This window comes from Hemibagrus wyckioides, linkage group LG25 (genome assembly GCF_019097595.1).
Source record: "Hemibagrus wyckioides isolate EC202008001 linkage group LG25, SWU_Hwy_1.0, whole genome shotgun sequence".
NCBI lineage: Eukaryota > Metazoa > Chordata > Actinopteri > Siluriformes > Bagridae > Hemibagrus > Hemibagrus wyckioides.
The window spans coordinates 7540737-7560455 of NC_080734.1; the positions used below are offsets into that span (position 1 = coordinate 7540737).

The window sequence follows — 19719 nt, forward strand, 5'->3', positions numbered from 1 at the left end:
CAGACATACAGCTAGGGTCCACTCCTACACCTGAGGACTCAAACCTGGAGGGTACAGAAACCGGGCACATCGAAAGGTGGAAAAAGCCCAGGGAATGATTTTTAAAAATCCAAAACGGCAAATATACCCAGAGTGGCACACTAGAATCACTGCTCAACCAAAACACTTTAAGAAACCAGCCAAGTAGGATGTAAAAAGAGGCGTTACTTAGCAACAATCCAATCCTTTTTTTTTAAAAAAGGCATTCAGAAAGAAATCTGTCTCTGAAGCTGCAGATGGAAAATTCATCATGCCTTTTTTTTTCGGAATGAATTGAGACAGTTTCCTTATCCAATTAGATCTTTTTGCAGCATGCAAAAAAAAAAAAAAAAAAAAAGTTTCCCGATCTGAGACGCAATATAGAGCTCTATTTCATTTCGGCCGATGGAAATGCTATTACATTGTATTCTAATTGTAATATATAATATGGGAATTTTTTTAGAAGTGGCGCATTTGCCCCGAGTTGTACGAACATTATGAAATCATATTGAACAGGAAAATTTGAATGGATTTTTTTTTGCCTGTTTTAAATATCTTATAGAGGCCCATGATCTAGAGTGTTCCAGCCTAGATTAGATTTCAGTCATTTATCATTGGAACTGCATGAGACAGATTTTAATTTCTGTTATTTTTATTTTATTTTTGCAGTGTTTGGGTTCATTATTAATTCCCAGAGATTTCCTTTTTTGCATATTGACCAATCCGTGGACTCTTTTGTTATAAACTCAGGCTTTGTAAGAAGTTACAGGTGACGTGATGTCAATTCTCGGTCCATAGCTGGATGACACGTCCACACTCAAGAAACACCCAAAGAATAAAGAATCAAAGCAGGAGCAGATGTTTAGGAGTGGACATTTCTAGCATTTAGTTTAAGATCAATGAAGATTTAAAGGGAATTGTCGAGGAGGTGGAGTTTCTGTCTTATCGGGCGTACAGATTACAAAACAGCCAATTAAGTGTTCATTCCTTGTAACACAATAGACATTCACTGGCCACTTTAAAAGGAACACGTGTACATGTCAGAATACACAACATGATGAAACCAAGAACAGAAATCAGCCAAGAACAAGAATCTGAAATCACCAAGACTGGACAGGATGGGGGAAATATTATTAGGGGACACTTTTTAACTATATGTACAATGTGATCTGTGCTTCAGTAAAAGGAGCCCAAAATATATAGGTTTAAATCTCTTATTTCATATGCTATCAATCTAGGTTTTGTGTGAGACATTTATATTAGTTCTATACTGCTTCAATGCAAACCTGCTTCAAGGCTGATAAACTCTTATTAAGGTAAAGTAAAAATGTTTAAGCTTGATTATTTATCAAGTATTCGTATAGGGCTTAAATGTGTCTAAGATTCTCAGGTGAGGTTATCTGGAAGGCGAGTCATGTCAACTGGACTTCTTTCTAGTTAGATCGAAACGTTTCGCTACTCATCCGAGCGTTTCGATCTAACTAGAAAGAAGTCCAGTTGACATGACTCGACCTCCAGAGTGTTTATATATCTTCACATAAATCCAGACGTAGCTTAAGATCAACAAACCAGAGGCCCAGGAACCAGAAAACGCCCTTGAAGAATTATTTTAGTATACAGGTGTATACGAGTAAAGACAAACGTAATACAAAGGAGGTTCTCTGTGAGCAGATTGTTAATCAGGAGCACTTGGGTAGGCAGGTAAAAAATGTACAGTATCCAGGTGAGATATGGGCGTGTGCCAGATGCCCTAAGAGTCTTTAGTGTTGTCTTAAGGTGTTAAACCACAACACTGCTTTAGAATTTTGTAGACCTTTATTTGTGGAAAAAGAAAATACAACAGCTTGGTTTTTTTTTTTGGTTTTTTTTTTAACAAATAAGCCCGCGAGGAGAAGAGAAGTAAGAACTGAGGACAGGACTAAACCAAAAGATTTTTGCTTTTGCACATAGTGGAATAAACAGCGTTCCTCGAGCAGCTGTACTGTTGCGTCTCCACACAATTTACAAAGATAATTAAGACAAACAAATCTCTTAACGTATCAGTGAAAGATTGAATAAGAAAAGCCTGTGCACATCTCATGAATCAACTAAATCCTTCTGCTTCAAAAACTAATCATTAATTCCAAGCTTCATATGCTACCGCTCTGATTTCCATCTCATCACGGCCAAGAGCTTACGACAGAAAATGTTTGGGCTTATGTACTAATAATTCTAGATCAAAATGCATTTAAATATGCATCACTGACTTCAGATTAGTAATAAAAAATCCCAACATACAAAGAAAATGCCCAAAGCAAATAAATGCACCCCCCCCCTCTCATTTTCATAATAATGAATTTACACAAGGTAAAAGAAGACAAAAAAAATCTACAAGTTAGACCTGATGTTATAGCGACCCTCTCGATGCTTTCAAGACGAGATGTTTACCCTGGTATAATCTCAGATTAGAGATTATTTTGGTCAAATATCTTATTTAATGTTTTATATTCTGTTTACTAATCCTGATGCCATTTAGATCATCCTTATCTCTATATAATCTTCATATACAGCGGCTTGGCTTCCCACTCTTTAAAATATTCCACCTTAAAAAAAGAGAATCACAGAAATGGAAAGCATACTCATTTCAAAGAAATCATCCGTGTCGGAGAACATACAGGAAGGATGGGAATAAACTTGCACACAAACTCATACAGAGACATGTCTAGTCGTTACAATGAGGTTGTGAGTGCATGAAAAAATTTATTCTGTTATTTTCTCTGTGGAGGCAAGGAGTGGTGGTAGAGTCAGCAGGGAGTTTAAAGAAGCGCAGTGTCGCCCTCTGGTGGATCGAGTCAAATGCTGCGTCGGGGCCCGGTTCTAGGGGTCCTCTTTATGAGGCACGCTGCAGCTACAGGGCCCTCGTCTAGCCTCTCTAACGCTCTCTCTACACTAGCAAGCCACAGGCTTTGGTCTGGCCTCTCCGATGCTGTGTTCACACTAGCAAGTGACAAGTCGCTCATGCCACCTCAACCGTCTCTAACGGGCAGGGATTATATCAAGCCGAGTTATAAACAGTTTACTGTGTAATTTTACACATCACTGTCTGTATTTTACTACTGAGGTAAGTACGAGCCCTTCAGTTTTCTTCCATCGAGTTGAGAGATCAGTGGGACCTCGTACTGTCCACTCCTGTTGATCCGTCCTAGGATTCGTCTGAATTTGTCGCGTTACGCTGTCCGAACTAAATCGCATAAGATTAAGAAAATCTTAATTAAAACGTTGATTTACACCCTGTCGCCGGAATTTGCGACTCCATGTCGTACGCTTTCACAGCAATTTCAAATCGACTGTCAGTTTGTTGCTTGCTATTGTGAAGGCAGGTTGAAGTAGAGGCCTAACTGATTCTACCTACTCAGTCTGAGCTTTATGGAGTTTTTCACCACTTGGATGGGGTTAGCCGGAGGAAGAGGGACATCAGAAAGATCAGTGCTGGACATTTTCTGAAAAACATAATGAAAACCACGTAAAAAAGGGTTAGTGGAATGGGTTATATTGTGATAGGGCTTCGAAATAATAGCTAATTTATTGTCGAATATCACAGTTACAAATTTTTCAGCAGATTTTTAATAAATTCTGGCCTTTTCTTTCATATCGCCTATTATAAACCTATTTTCTTTTAGGGTCAAAATAAGGTTGAGCTGGAGAACTTCATTTAAAGTATATCATTTAAAAGCTAAATATAAAAACAATTAAACTCCTAAAACCAATAAACAATACATGAATATGTATGCAACCAAACGCTTTCCACTTACGGCATGATTTAATGCACCAGTCAATTAACAGTTAGACAACTTTACTTAAGCTTGCCAATTACAGTCAATTAGGATAAAAAATGAATTAATTGGGTCCCACTTTACACACACACACACAAAAATAACAGAATGTTTAACCATTTCAGTTAAATAATGCAATACCTGAGATGGTGGTATCTGCCCTTCTGTATCTGTCTCCTGTGCATAATAAACAAAAGATATATCAGCGGGTTTAACGTGTGCAACACAGCTGGAAAAAAAATTTCGTATAAGCACAGAAAGACATGTCTACTCACCGCTGCTTCTGTCTCTATTTTCACCTCTCCGTCTAAAGCAGAGAAATCGCTAGCCTGCATCAAATAAACAATTAGCACCGTCAAAAAAAGGAATTCGGTTCTGAGAAGTGTTTCGCATTTGTTAACGGTGTGACATATTCCTGAGAAAATGAACAGATGTATCTACCTGAGAAAAATCAGCAGCCTGGTCCACCGAATCTGAGGTAGAATCCTGGAAAAAAATGATTTTATTGCATTTATAGGGAAATGATGCATGGAAAAATATTCATTATATAAGGATCTGAAGAAAAACATAAATAAATGTGACAAAGTTAAAATTAATTCCATAAACTGACATTTATATGCATCACATGAAGCGTATTCTGTAGTGCAAAAACTTTTAACATGGACTCCAGCTTTACCTCCTCTAATCTGAGCTTCTTGGCTTGCTCATCAGGGAGCGGTGAGCCCGATCTCTTCCTTGTCTGAGCAGGACTGGGGGTTTTTGTCTCTGATGGACATGCTGTAACAGAGAACAGTGAGCATTACACACTGTGGTCTACCTGTTGTATATGAGCAGAGTCATGTTATATACATACATTGTAGTAAAGAAACAAATAATACAAGGCTGTTGAGTGCACATACCTGCAGCAGGATGTGCGTCTACTGACGTGTCCGACTTTCCTTGAGAATCTGAGCTGCCAGTGGTCCCTGTGGAGCTGTACGCATGACGGAATAACGGAGATTATTATTTACTCCATACAATTAAAAATACTTCTCAAAGCTCCTTAAGGATACCAGGAAGGAAAATGAAACTAAAAAGATTTCAGCTTTACTAAGAAATATGAAGCACACAAAGCATAAATTGAAAAAAACTGAGAAATTAAAACAGCCTGCATTATTTAGTTAATTTATAAATGTTAAATGAATATATAAAATACCTGCCTAAATTCTGACTCTTTTTATTTCAATGATTTATGAAAATTCGGAGAATATTGCACCGGCCAATCAGAACAAGAGTTTTCCTTAACCAAACCATTTCTCAGTTTTCAGTCAGATAAATTCAGTATTTAATGCTTACTAAATCTCTGCATCCTGGAGTGAGTCAGATATACTTCACACATTTGTGACAAAACTCTTTCTAACAACCACTATTCATATACTGTAAAAATATATTTAAATATAATTTAGTTTTTATATAGTTTCCACCAATAATATTTCAAATAAAAACAGCAAACATTTAACATTTCATAAAATAAATGTTTCCTGAATTAAATAAAAATAATAATAATTAATTAATTAAATAAATAAAATAATTAATTAATTATAAAAAAATAAAAAAAAACAGGATTCTCAGATCACGACATTTTGTCAAGTGAAAGTGTGTGTGTGTGTGTGTGTGTGTGTCTTGCTCACCGGTGAGGACCGTCAGAGAAGGCTGTCCTGGAGGCGCCAGTGGGTGACGGAAGAGACGTACTGTTATCCTTGTCCACAGGCGAGGCCACACTGCTCTCAATCAAATCTGAATGCTACAGAGCACAGGATGATACAAAAATGTTAATACTGTGTTATAAAAATGTTCATAAACTAATTTTAAAAAACAAGAATAAACAAGCAAAATTTTATTTTTAGTGCACGATGAAAACATTACCCTTAAAACCTAAAATCGATTCATACTGTATGTTCAGATTAAAGAACGAAACTTTCCATTAACGCAAAAACAACTGAGCAGAAGTATATATTCCCAGTATTCAAGTAGGAGTGCTCTGCATTTACTGTACCTCCTGCAATCTGAGCTTCTTGGAGTTATCTTCATGGAGGGGTGAGGCCGGTCTCTTCCGTGCATGAGGCTCTGATAGACACGCTGTAACAGAGGATAAAACATTATAGTGACCGAATGTGAAACAATACAGTCCTTGCATGTAGAGAGAATTTTAAAAAAAATTACTACAAAAACTGTGATGTATATCAGTGGACGAGAAGATTATACTTTTCAAGATGTGCATCAGTCAACAGTGTAACAAAAGTATGGGGTGACCAGTGCTTACAAATTAGCATCTTATCCAATGACTATACAGACTACAGTCCCAGCAAAGTATATCAGCTGACTAGACTGAGTCTCATAAATCCACAGGGTTCATCAAGATAAATTCAACACAAAGTGAAAATAAGTGCTATGAAAAGCAATGTGCATTGTTCACATCCTTGGAATTGGCTTTTCTGCTGGGTGAGTTTTATTCATGTTTGGTGTGATGGACAAAGCAGAAAAGCGTCAGTTTAAGGGGCATATCGCTGCAAATGCTACAAACCAACACAGCAGAGATCAGGGGAAAAAAGACACTAGGTCTAGGTGAGCTCTCTCTCTCACTCACTTTCTCTCTCTCTCTCTCTCTCACACACACTCCAAACTATGTGAACTCAAATCACTGTATCTATCTGGCTAAGAAGACATTAGTGCATCTAACCAGATTTTTATTCGAGGCATACAGCCAGCATCAGAAATGTCAGAAGACATGAACACAAGAACACATACCTGCAGCAGTATGTGTGCCTCCTGAGGTGTTTACCTTCCCCTGAGAATCTGAGCTGGCAGTGGTCCCTGTGGAGCTGTGAACATGTGAACATAACCATAACTTAATCTTCACAAACAAGTTGTTCACAGTGAAACAACAACATCTACAGAATGTAAAATTGGTATTGTGCTAAAATATATGATCTGAGCTAGAAAGTAAACTACAAAAAATTGATGATTTCTGTAGATCATTTAAGAAAAGAAAGTATATGACGAGCAAGTGAGTAGGAAATGAATGAACAACAGCCTGTCAGAATACTTCTAGGATTTAGTTTTTTGAAACATTGTGAGTATTTGGGGTGTGTGTGTGTGTGTGGAGCCCACCGGTGAGGACTGGCAGAGAAGGGTGTCTTGGTAGCGCTGGGGGTGCGGGTGGGTGAGGGGATGGACATGCTGTTATCGCTGTCCAGTGACAAGTCCACACTGCTCTCGTTCACAGCACGCAGGCTTTCAGTTGAATGCTACAGTGCAGAGCATGACAGCAAAGGTTTAACACTGACATCTCTGACAAAACCATATGGTTAAGGCTTGAAGAGGCTTTTGCTTGCCTTTCTCCTTTTCGGGATAACAAGGTCCGGCAGGAGCTGGTGAAGCTGTTTCCTCTTCACGTGCATCGCCGATATTTTCTTGTCGGACTCAAACATCTTGCTGCTGATGGCCTGACGGTACACTGCATTCATAAGGCAAAGATTAACAAGTTATTGACAATCTATAAGACTACAAGCTCTTCTTCCTCCAATATTAGGTGTGTTCCACAATTTAAAACTAAAATTATCTTCGATTTCTAGATTTTATGACAACAAATCTAGAACTGGAAAAGCAAGTCACTTCTCAAAATGTGGGTTCTGCTTGCAGTATAATGTAAATATACTGTACTGTTAATATATATTCAGCACTTTTAGTTGATCAGTCTGATATCTCAGAGATCTTAATATCAGCAGAAACCAATCTGGTTCTGCAAACTTCTTTTGCCAGAGGCACTAAAAATAAAGCAGCACGCTTTTAGCTTCGCGTACACAAGATGGCTGCTACACAGTAAAAAACAAACAAATACATAACAGGATATCCTACCCGTGTCTGTGAACGTCTGGATGTCGTACGTCAAGTCGACGTTAAGAAGCTCGGACCCCTCCATTTTCTTGAATTCGATACCAATGACCCACATTGTGCTCAACTCTGGCCTGTACACAAACGTCACAAAAAAAGCCAAAAGTTCCAACATGCTCAGAAATTTCTCCTCAGTAAAGCTAATCTGCCGCACTCACGTTTTATTGCTTTCCTTGGGTCCTGGAAACGACTGTGGATTCACATGTGCGAGAGTGATGAACTCATTTTTCTCCAGGCTTCCTACCAAGATTCGGATCTTGGACTCGACAAGGCCGACCCTGTTGGAAATTGGATCCTTAAAAGTCGGCACGTAAATCTATTTATAAAGAGCGTTACTGCACAGGCTCTCTGGATGCAGTGTGCAAGGTATTATCAAGGCTCATCATACCAATCGTGTGACTCAGCATGGGTCTACTCACCATTCGAGGTGCTGCTTCTCAGTGGGCGCACTTGCTAGCAACACAATATAATGCCTTGGAACATAAAAACAAGAACAATGCCATTACATCCTTTAGACAGAGGTCATTTAACTAAACACCGGGAAGTCTATGGAAGCCCAGGGGTTATATCAAAGGCCTAACTCACATGCTCTGATGCAGCACAATTAATCTATTCAGGTAGGAAAGACAAAAATAAAAAAGCACATCCACCCAAAAAAACTTTCCAAAAAACAAACAAATATGACTGAAATATTAACGTAAGCATTCACAAAAAGCATTTACACTGTTGTCATCTCACTTCTGTCTAGTTTCTCAAAAATATCTGTGTCTAAACAATGATACAGTTCAATTCCAGATACTTCCTCTAAACAAACCTCACTCAACAATGGAGCACTGATAGAAAGTGAACAAAAGCAAAGAAAGTGTTGTCCATTAAGAACAAAAAAAAACGCTGTGTATAAAAACTGCTGCTATAGGACACTTCTCAGTCCTTTGTGAACAACGAAAATCAAGAGCGTCGAGAGCATTTGGAAAAAATAAAACAGTACACAATTTCACATTAACATTTATTTTAAGTTGGAAAAGAAAAAAAAAAGGGGGGGAGAGAAACATCGTCATTGCAAAGCTCTACCCAAAAGCTGCATCATATTAACTACGTTCATCCCGCTGATCTTTAAGGAGTGAATACAAATCCTATTGATTTGGTCTAAATCACAGCATTAGTACAAAACCTGGAGATGTTAATAGTGCACACAACACACAACATTAAAAAAGTCAATAAGTAGGTTCATTTGTGGTGCGACAGCACCATCTACATGCTGCTTATTTAGACAAAAAAAAAAATCAACTAGTACGTCAATTACATCAGATTATTGTTGGTTGAATTATTACATTTTCTAGAGACAATTAGAAAAGCTGACCTTCTTTTTCAATACCAAAGACATTAACACAGTGAAATGTACACAATTTCACCCAAATGTACACGGACACTGCTATATACATAACAGTGCATAATGATCCTAAAATGGTCTTTCAGCAGTGTGTGTGATGATTTAAGGTGCTGAAATAGAACCTATAATTGTCCTTATTAGATCTATAAATGTTTTATATTTCTTAAACATTGCATTAGAGCAACGCAAACTGTGTACAGTTCAGGAATATAGCTTTAAAAACAATGGCTACAGTCGTTTTCATTACATGTGAAATAGTCAGAAAAACACAATACAATACACAGAAAAGACAAACATGAAACACAGGAGGAAATAAAATGGACTGCTTCGGTGACCTTTACTTCTCTAAAACTTAGTTTAGGCTGTTTTTAACTGAAATACTTTAATCTCACGTCATTAATTTTATTTTATTAATCTAGCCATTAGTTTAAAAAAACCCTGCCTACTGAATGCTTATAAAAAGAAAACGTTATTTATATTTTTTTTTAAAGATAATCACTGACTGGAAAAATACAGTGTAGAAATTATAAACTTGGGACGTTTTCACACTTGGTCCGAATACCTGAGTCCAGACCCAGGAGCGATTCTGGGCTTGATTGCCGGGCCAGGCTCATAATTGCAGGTTTGCCTTCACATAAACCAGGTGTCCAATCTTCTCAGCAAAGGGCTGGTGTGGGTGCAGGCTTTCATTCCAGCCAAGCCCGAGCCACATGTTTGGAACGGAAACCAGTGCTCACACCAGCCGTTTGTGGAAAAGATTGTAAACCCCAGACATAGAAGACTTCTTAATCAGTGGAGTGAACATGCAATTCCAGACATGACATTTCAGCACTCAAGTCTGTAAAACGGTAGGCACTATGATCGTTCGTTCGGTGTTTATTATTATTATTATTTTGGCTCTGACATTTAATCTTTATGGATAAAGAACAGTTTTTGTTCATGCAAGAGAGCATGAGACACGCATTTTTCACTACGCTCTCAGCAGAATTGAGAAAAAAAGCGAGCTCATTATGGTGCTCTGGTCCTATGAAAGTGTGGAAATAAATGTATAAATAATAGGAAGTAACAGTAGAAACTGGAAGTAGCATTAAACCAGTTGTGTAACTCTGCATGTGGCCCAGAGCGTGGACCTCTTCAACACCTGATGCAGGTTCGGTTAAACGTTTCCCTGTCACCAAAAACAACATTTCAACTTCAATCTTACCAAACCTGGGGCTCGAATATCCGGAAAAAAACACAAGTGTGAAAACGACTTAAAAAACTTTTTATTATAGACAATTGTAAGACAAGAAAATACCAATAAAAATCTCTCTCTCATTTTCATATACCTACCTTAGGAATGACAAATGCAGTTATTTAAAAAAATAATGAGTGTCGGTCTAACAGAATTATTACAACAGAATTAACAGAAATGTAAAGCTAAGAAAAGCTAAGACAGTAGATGTGTACCGTTGCAAAGTGTTAGTATAAATTACTCTTTTATTTAGTATATATTCAGGTTGTATCACCACACAACATAGGATGCAAGTGAGAATTGTGAAGGAGTGCAAAGGCGGTGGTGTGTGTGCTATTTTGAAAAATAAATCTTTATTCAAATAGTGTAACCTCATCACGTAAATACAACAGGATAAGCAGCTAAATACATACTTGTATTTCTGAAAGAAGTTTGGAGAGTCAAATAGTTTGGCCCAGTCTGCTTTGTTCTGCAGTATTTCATCCATAATGGCCAGACCTGGAGGTAAGAACCACAGTGAACAGTTAAAAATGCAAATTTTTAACTGCTTGGAATGAGAAGGCTGGTTTTGGACGAGTGTGTGTGTTCCTACTGCGCTGAAGGAAGCCTGACTTTAACATTTCTAACAATTCCACACACAGGAAAATCAAAGCTGTACATGGAGGAAGTTGACTATGTTTAACCAACCGGTAACTCAGGCACAAGGAACAAGCAGATGTTGTGTCTGGGCTATTAGTTTTGAATGCAGAGCTGCCCTGTGGATAAACAGAGGTCGCTTTAACTCTGTCTTTATTTGGTATGTACAGTGGGGTCCTAAAGTCTGAGACCACAATGAAAATATGGGATTATTTTTTATTTTCACAAAAAAATTTTGTTTAAAAAAAAATGTAGAAGTTTTTAAAATTTTGAATTAAAAATCTTTCATGTTTAATATTAAAACTTCTGAAATTTGACATTTAATTTAAATGTATGAAAATTTCTGATAATGACCATGTTAATGTACAAAACGTCAGATTTCCTCATTTCTAATCTCTTCTCCATGCTCAAATTCAGTCTTTATTTTACACAAATCATTTTCAGTAACATAAGGTACACTATACTGCCAAAACATCTGGGACATTTGGGACATATGCCTTTACATTTTGTCCCATCCTTTGCAGCTAGAACAGGCTTCAACTTTTCTGGGAAGGTATTGCACAAGGTTTAGGAGTGTGTTTATGGGAATTGTTGACCATTCCACAAAAAGCCATTTGTGAGGTCAGGCACTGATGTTGGACGAGAAGGCCAGGCTCACACTCTCCGCTCTAATTCATCCCAAAGGTGTTCTATCGGGTTGAGGCCAGTCAAGCGCCTCCTTATCAAACTCACTCATCCATGTCTTTATGGACCTTGCTTTGTGCACTGGTGTGCAGTCATGTTGGAACAGGAAGGGGTCATCCCCAAACTGTTCCCACAAGGTTGGGAGCATGAAACTGTCTTGGTATGCTGAAGCATTAAAAGTTCCTTTCACTGGAACTAAAGGAGCCACGCCCAACCACTAAAGAACAACCCCTGAATTCAATGATTTGGAGGGAGTGTCCCAATTTAGAGTATGCTGAAAATTGTTGTATTAAATTAGAAAGGAATGCAAAGCAAAAGGTTTTTTTAAAAAGTGTTCTCAGACTTCTGGACCCTAATGCATGTGTAAACGTAACAGATTTCACACCACAAGTCCGTAACTTCACTTAAACTGCTTATTTTAAATGAATTACAAACAGACAATCTGTTCAGAACGAGGAGGAACTTGCGGGTATGTAAACAATGAAGTGTAGTACAAAGGTGTCATAAACTGTAACTTGCCTTTTATAAAGTAACAGTCGCTTCGTGGAAAAAAAAAATAAAATAAAAATAAGTAAAATAAATAAATAAAATGAAGATACTAGCTGGAATCCAATAGTCTGAAGACTAAACATCACATCTCATTCAAAACTTTGGCTAATGACTTGTCGATTTTTTAGAATATGAGGAAACATGAAGTGCTGCATTAGAAACTTGGTAAGAAGTTAATGATGAAACATTGTTCTCCTCATCTACGTGAACGCACTTAACCAGCTAATTAGCTCACCAGACTTCAAATATATTCAATTTAGGGTAAGATCATTAGAGCTTTTCCTTGCCTGGTGGATTATTTAATAAATCTATTAACCTGTAATGAAGCTGAAATTAATCAACCTGTTTAAAGTCAGCAGTGTCAACATTTGCCATGTCATAACTGTAATATTAAAGGTTCTAAATTAACGGCTAATCGGGATGGGGCGAAAAGTGTCCTGCAGTTGAAGCAGATATACAGCACACTAAATGTTTGTACTGTTTTGTGTTTAGCTGTCCACAATTACAATATAACACAATTATATGAAATGAGATTTGATGTTAAAAAAAAAAAAGTCACTGACCCTGTCTGAACTCTTCGACCATGACGTTGCGGGTGGACACGGACACGTTGTAGGTGGAGTTTTGCTGAGGATAAGCTGGTGTGATGATGGGCATGAGGTGGTACCGGTCACTCGGTGTCACCTGCAGGAATTGCGAATGACGTTTATCTTCCAGTTTTGGTAGGAATGATAGATATTATGAGTCTATAGATCTTCATTTTAAGAGAAGATTCATACCCTTGGATCCCACACTGGCAGGTTGAGGTTGCACTCAACTGGTTGCTTCAAAAGGACCGGATTAGGCCACTCCCTAATACATGAAAAAGAGAGTTTGGGGGAAATATGACACACAAGAAAACAAGAGTCTTGGTTGGATACAAATTATTTAGGATCCATAAAATTAGGATATCCCTAATTAGGTAAGAAAAGAGGAAAAAAAACAGGTCTCACCACTTAGAAAACACAAGGAAGAACTTGTACACGAGGGTTGAAGCCACAGCGTTGGGGTAAAGCTGACACGTTCTCGCCACCAGCATCGCCCATGACACACCGCCCAAGAAACCAAGGATGTTTGAATATATGTTGTGACCTTTAACAGAAATGTACATGCTGATGACAACAAAAGCAAACGGTCTAAAAGATTTCCCATGTAATTTTAGGAAACAGTCATTTGTATACAGTTAAAACCAAAGATTCTAACGCAATATTAATCCTCAACAACAGAGGAATTCACCAAGACAGAAAACCCTCTGTGAGCTCAATGACTACACAACATGATTTCTGCTGGTACGGTCAAAATAAAACCACATACATAGACAGTGGCGATGTTTATTTTTCTGAGAAAGCAGGATCTGGCGAAGGGGTGTCGCCTCTCCAGGTGAAAGATCATGTAGCGTGCACTCGGCCTTCGTCGTGTCGAGTCGTTATTTCCGAAGTGCAAATGCAAAATGCAGTCTACTGAGGGATCCATGGCCCAATGTAGAGGCTTTTTGTTGAATACTGTGGTATATTATACAACTCATTACTTTTTTAGATGTTACCAAGCTAACACACATATGTAACAGTATCTATTGCGGTACTGTGTGAATGTGATGTTTTCAAATTTGTGCTTTAATAAAGCTTCCAGAAAACCTTTGTCTATTTTGCTGCTGTTTTCTAAAGTACTCTTTGTAAAGCTGCACATGCAAGCTAAACTATTCAGCCAACAAAAGGGCCTAAATCCTAGTGTAAAATGCTGCAGCATGCCTGCTTTTAATGCACTCATCCTTTCTAAACACAGCAGTTTTTCAACTGCTTTGGCAATATTACTGCCGTGTAAGAGGGGTATTTGGATTATTTTTGTCGTCTAAGCACTGCTACAACTTACACAGCGAAGCAACGTGTACAGAAATTACAGGATCTTTGGCATTAATTTCTCCTAAAGACGTGGTCTGATATCATTAAACAGTGACTGTGTACAGGTAAACACTATGAAATAGCGTCTACATGCAAGGTGCCTTTAGGTTACAGGATAACTAAATTCCTAGTAGAGTAATATGCAGCGGAAATAATAATAAAGATGAATGCTTTCCATGAACAAACATCTCCATCAGTAGGGCTGAGTGAGTGGAGTACTAAATAATGTGACAATAGTTTTTAGAAATATCTAAGATAAGAAATATCTTACCAGATTTTTATGTAAACTGACTGACAGAAACTTATATGTTAACACTTATTTCAATCTTTAAAATTGTAAGAAATATTCTCTTTTTTTATTATAATTTTTAGTTAAATATTTTTATAGTTTTTATAGTTTTATAGTTATGACTATTTTTGCAATACAGCTTTTCTGTATTGCTGATGAAAACTATGTGATATACAAGTTATGCATAATCACACATTATTGAAATAAAAATTAATATTAAACATATTCACCATACTCTTTATACATATAATAGCCATGTAAATTCAAACACCCTGTAAACTATATGTGTATTGTTCATTGCTCACGCACTGCGTGTGTAGAGGTTCTGCTAAAGGAACCTAAATTACAATGAGAAATTTAGAAACGTTCGTCTACTGCAGAAAGATTCAGTTGTAAAACACTTTGGAAAAGATTTTAATCGCAGTTGGACCTATTTATGGACCTTCACTTTTGTGTTGCTTTTAGATCAGCACTGCAGTTTGGAGAGCAAAGTACGCCGAGTTCAATAGGACAAACATCCGTGTTATAACTTTAACCAGCCTTGTAGTCTGATGATACAAAAAAAAATAGAACTTAAATAAATAAGACTCACGTTTAGCCCACAGTTTGATGGCCCTAAGAGTAAGTCTGAAATTCTCAATGTTGGGCACCAGGTGGAGAATCTCATCGGTCACCCTGCATCCTGAACACAAAGATCGGCACAACAGCAGGACAAACAGACCTGATATAAAACACTGCGATGTTTCGTGTGGTCAAATCAAAGTCTGTACGCAAATCGTTTACCATTCAGACTCCTTATACAGCGGATATCCAGATTCTTCAGTAAACTATCGTCCCGCAGGTCCAGATTCTCTGGAATGGTCTGCAGAGCTAGCCGAGCAAACAGGATATCAATCTGACACAAGGATTAAAAACAACCACGTCAGAGACTGATGGTTATACTTACAATATCCGTATATTTTGATGATTGATTGAACCGAAATACCTCGATGCCATCGAAGCACAGTTTAATCACTGGGACAAATGCCTCTTCGACAGCCTGAAGAGCGAAACAGACAAAGTGAAGCAGATTTTATGTGACGTGCCGTTAATTAAGCAATATTACACCAGCAATAGTGGCGTTGTACTGAATATCAACACAGCCTAGGTACAGAAGTAAATGTAATGACGATTAATGATGGATAATCGCAGTTTATCTAATGACGGTTAATCACAAGTAATCCCATCTGTGCTGAGATTCAGTTCAACTGCACATGAAATATTGCTTTTTATTCAACAATTCTATAAACAAGAAATTAATATTGACTAACTGACATTTCAGACACAGCATGGTCAAATCATTCTGTTTTTGCTCCATTAACGGAAATAATTCCCAAAGAAGGAAGCCACAGCTGGACAGAGCAGTGTGTGTTGCCATGCCAATGCACAGACTAATGGACAGCATGCAGTTTGTGTAATAATGGTTTCAGTGTAATGAACTATCGCTATTGCAATTTTAAACAGCGAACACAGAGTGATGAATACGGTTAACAGTCCCAGTTAAAAATAGTGCTAAATATCAGCACTAGTGGATCAACTAGTCCTGATCATTTTTTTTTCTATCTGCAGCTCTGACAGCAACATCGGCTGTAACTCAAATTACACGTTGTACAAACGTTAGCTTTATTATTATTGTTGTAAAATGCTATTATTTCTATAGTAACAGTTTGCTCACTGGTATGTTGAACGCTGTACATAATCTAAACAAACTATGATGCTGTTTTAAAAATCATTGATGTGACAAGGCTTTCTGTAAGGAGACGTTTCTGGCATTAGCCGCTTTCAGATGTCACAGTACAAGCTGCATTTTTGTCGCATTAAGATGAGGCTGGTGAAGGAAACGACAGTATCTTTCCTAAAGTTAATGATAGAAATAGCTTTGATCCACAGCCAAATTTAAAATACATAATTAAGGATAAAAATTATGCTGTCATTCAATGCTAAATTAAGAGCTGTCTTTTTGGCAAATTGCTGATGACGAGAGAGTGTAAATATATATTACCACATGTTTATTTTATATCTTTTTAAGAGCATACCCTTAAGTCCTTGACCTCCTCTTGCTCTTTCAACTTCTCGTAAAAAGAGGTAAAGAAGTCTGACCGGTCCACGTGGCGAGGGGCGACACAGAGAGCGTCTATATCGGCACCTGGAAGGTGAGAAGTATGGAAGTTGAGAAGTATGAAAAGTCAATCGACAAACCATGTTGACTTTAACAGCTACTAAAAAGACATGAAAGAGGAAAAACTAATTACAGGTGTGTGATACTGATCGCCAACTCACCTTTTGTATGGACTCCTAACCTATAGGAGCCAAACGTAAATATTTTTCCACCAATATTTTCTATCAACGATGGAGGTATATTCTGTCGAGATAAAGGAAATAAAGTTGTCACTTCACTACGTTCCATAAACCAAGAAGAATAAAATAGGGGTATGTGTATTTTCTTTTGGAGATGTGCATCAAGCTTGTGTGTTAATGATTTTTTCACAAGATACATTCTACTCCCATATTATATTAACACACTAGCAGATTCACAGCCTCAAATCTTTACACCTCTTTCGAACACCACACCTTGGATCTACTGATGTCCTGGATCCACTCCTTGACCAGTGAGTTCAGTTTTCCCAAAACCAGGATTCTGTGCAGAGAAAACACAATCATCTTTTTCCGGTTGCCACCTATTATATAAATAAATTCTCCCAACAACCTAGAAATTGATTACTATGTAAAGTACACACTTGTACTTTGTTTGCTGTAGCATTACAATTTCCCTTCACTAGAACTAAGAGGCCCAAACCTGTTCCAGCGTGACAGCGACCCTGGCAACAAAGTAAGTTCCAAGAAGGCATGGTTTGACCAAGTTAGAGTGATAAACTAATATTCTAGCAAAATATATAGCAGGAAGCTACTGTGTATGTGTAGCTAGCAGATGTACAAACTCAGACATCAACTCCACTATATTGCCAAAAGTTTTTGGGACACCCCTCCAAATCATTGAATTCAGGTGTTGTTTTTCAGGGGTTGGGCTTGACCCCTTAGTTCTAGTGAAAGGAACTCTTAATGCTTCAGCTTCATACCAAGACATTTTGGACAATTTCATGCTCCCAACTTTGTGGGAACAGTTTAAGGATGACCCCTTCCTGTTCCAACATGACTGCACACCAGGGCATAAATCAAGGTCCATAAATGGATGAGTGAGTTTGGTGTGGGGGAACTGGCCTGCACAGAGTCCTGACCTCCTGAAGCGCATTTGTGAAGTCAGGCGCTGATGTTGGACGAGAAGGTCTGGCTCACAGGCTCCGCACTAATCCATGCCAAAGGTGTTCTATCAGGTTGAGGTCAGGACTCTGTGCAGGCCAGTCAAGATCCTCCACACCAAACTCACTCATCCATGTCTTTATGGACCTTGCTTTGTGCACTGGTGCACAGTCATGTTGGAACAGGAAGGGGTCATCCCCAAACTGTCCCCACAAAGTTGGTAGCATGAAATTGTCCAAAATGTCTTGGTATGCTGAAGCATTAAGAGTTCCTTTCACTGGAACTAAGGGGCAAAGCCCAACAGCTGAAAATCAACCCCTGAATTCAATGATTTGGAGGGGTGTCCTAAAACGTTTGTCAATATAGTGTATAGGAGCACTATGCAGATTAGAAGAATCAAAAGAACTGGAAAACAAGCATGTCATTTAAAAGCTCCATCATACAAGATTTGCAATGTAATAGACATCTTATTGAATCATATAGGGGGTCTAAAGATTCCCATCACGCCTAGGTAGGCAGGTTTACAGATTAAATCACACCTGCGTTGCAGCTCCAGCTCCTCTTCAAACACACCGAAAGGCTTCAGAGCCTGCACCAGTTTCTGTGTCTGCGCCAGGTCCGACTCTTTCGGCAGAGCCAGGCTGATGGGCGACGTGATCCCATAATGCTTCAGGGTCTCCTGAGCTGGTTGTGCCTGATTCATAATTGGACTGAAGAAATGATAATCATAATAACAATGAGGTTATTAATATTAGTCTCAAGAAGAAGACATTTCTGAATCACTTGATTTATTTATATTGTACGACTTAACCGTTTTCTCTCTGACAATGTTTATTTCACGAACAAGTGAATAAACTGCAATCCAAACCTAGAAGACTTTTTCTCCACTGCCTGAAAACCATGGGGTTAAAAATAACCAAAGTGACCTACCCTGTGTAGACAAGCTGTGGAGTTAAATACCGCTTAATAACAGGTCTTTATTTTTGTTTGGTTTCTTTTATGTCTTAGACTTTTCTTTGCACTTCATTTTTAATCACCTGTACCCTTGCAGGGACTGAAACAGTATCTGTGTCTATTAGGAAATGTTTACATATGCAATTAAATCCACTTCTGAATGAACAGCTAGCTTAATTCCATGTTTGCTAACTATAGTTTTGTCCCTTGAGGCTCACTGTGGAAAAGATTGCACCATATAGAGCAGAGAAAACAACATTATTGTGCTAAACATGGTGCAGTAAATACCTGAAAGGTTGTTATTTTTAACACACCGTCCAGTTAGTCAACACCAAATCTAGTTAGCATTCGGAGGCTAAGCTAGAAAAACTATCGTTAGGTTTCAATTGAGTGCACGATAGCATGTCACGCGCGTGATAAAACGCGTATATATTTTAATGCGGGAATATTAGCACCATGCTTTGGTTTTCAGTCGATTAGAGTAGTAGTAGCAGCTAAACAAAGCTAAGCTAAGCTAAGCTATGCTAAGCTAAGCTAACCGAAGTTAACATAGGCCTCGTCAATCCCGGGTTTATCAACTTTCTAATATTGAAGACGGACACGAATACTCACAAAGGCATTGTGAATGGCTTCGTCTTATTCTCAGCCTCTTGGGTTAATTCTAATCATTTTGTTCCGTTTTGTTTGTGTGTCCGGTCGCGGTCAGTTCTGTGTGTGAAAGCCCACAGCTGTACAGGTGTGTGGAAACGATTTCTTTTGTTTATGCGAACATGGCGCTCCGGCAACAACACGAACACACGCCCCGCCCGTGCTACGTAAGCCTCGCCCTGCGTGCGCTCTGATTGGCTGGGAGTCAGATCAGGGAGTTTTTTTCAGCTTCACGATCCATTCAGTGAATCGTGTATGCTACGGCTCTTTTCATCGGCTCAAGTGGCTCATCAATAAGAGCCGAATCCCAAATGAATCATTTGACTCATTCGACGAGT

At 38.3% G+C, this 19719-nt stretch overlaps 1 protein-coding gene across 2 annotated transcripts; it reads right to left on the reverse strand.

Moving 5' to 3' along the window:
• Positions 1 to 2454: 2454 nt before the first annotated feature.
• On the reverse strand, positions 2455 to 19534 carry papola (poly(A) polymerase alpha). 2 transcript variants are annotated; one of them, XM_058378969.1, is made up of 26 exons: positions 19346 to 19534; positions 18319 to 18489; positions 17093 to 17159; positions 16802 to 16883; positions 16558 to 16667; positions 15468 to 15521; positions 15266 to 15377; positions 15075 to 15164; positions 13249 to 13387; positions 13036 to 13108; positions 12820 to 12940; positions 10801 to 10885; positions 8183 to 8236; positions 7922 to 8041; positions 7728 to 7837; positions 7205 to 7326; positions 6981 to 7117; positions 6618 to 6691; positions 5866 to 5948; positions 5501 to 5613; positions 4730 to 4803; positions 4507 to 4595; positions 4272 to 4316; positions 4106 to 4159; positions 3972 to 4007; positions 2455 to 3497 (listed from the first exon to the last, which is right to left on the reverse strand). In XM_058378969.1, the coding sequence occupies exons 1-26, from the start codon at positions 19351 to 19353 to the stop codon at positions 3402 to 3404; spliced, it is 2319 nt and encodes a 772-aa protein (XP_058234952.1). In that variant the 5' UTR covers positions 19354 to 19534; the 3' UTR covers positions 2455 to 3401. The 2 variants fall into 2 exon arrangements, with proteins under 2 accessions (XP_058234952.1, XP_058234950.1); XM_058378967.1 differs by having other exon boundaries at positions 4507 to 4607; positions 19346 to 19533.
• Positions 19535 to 19719: the final 185 nt, after the last annotated feature.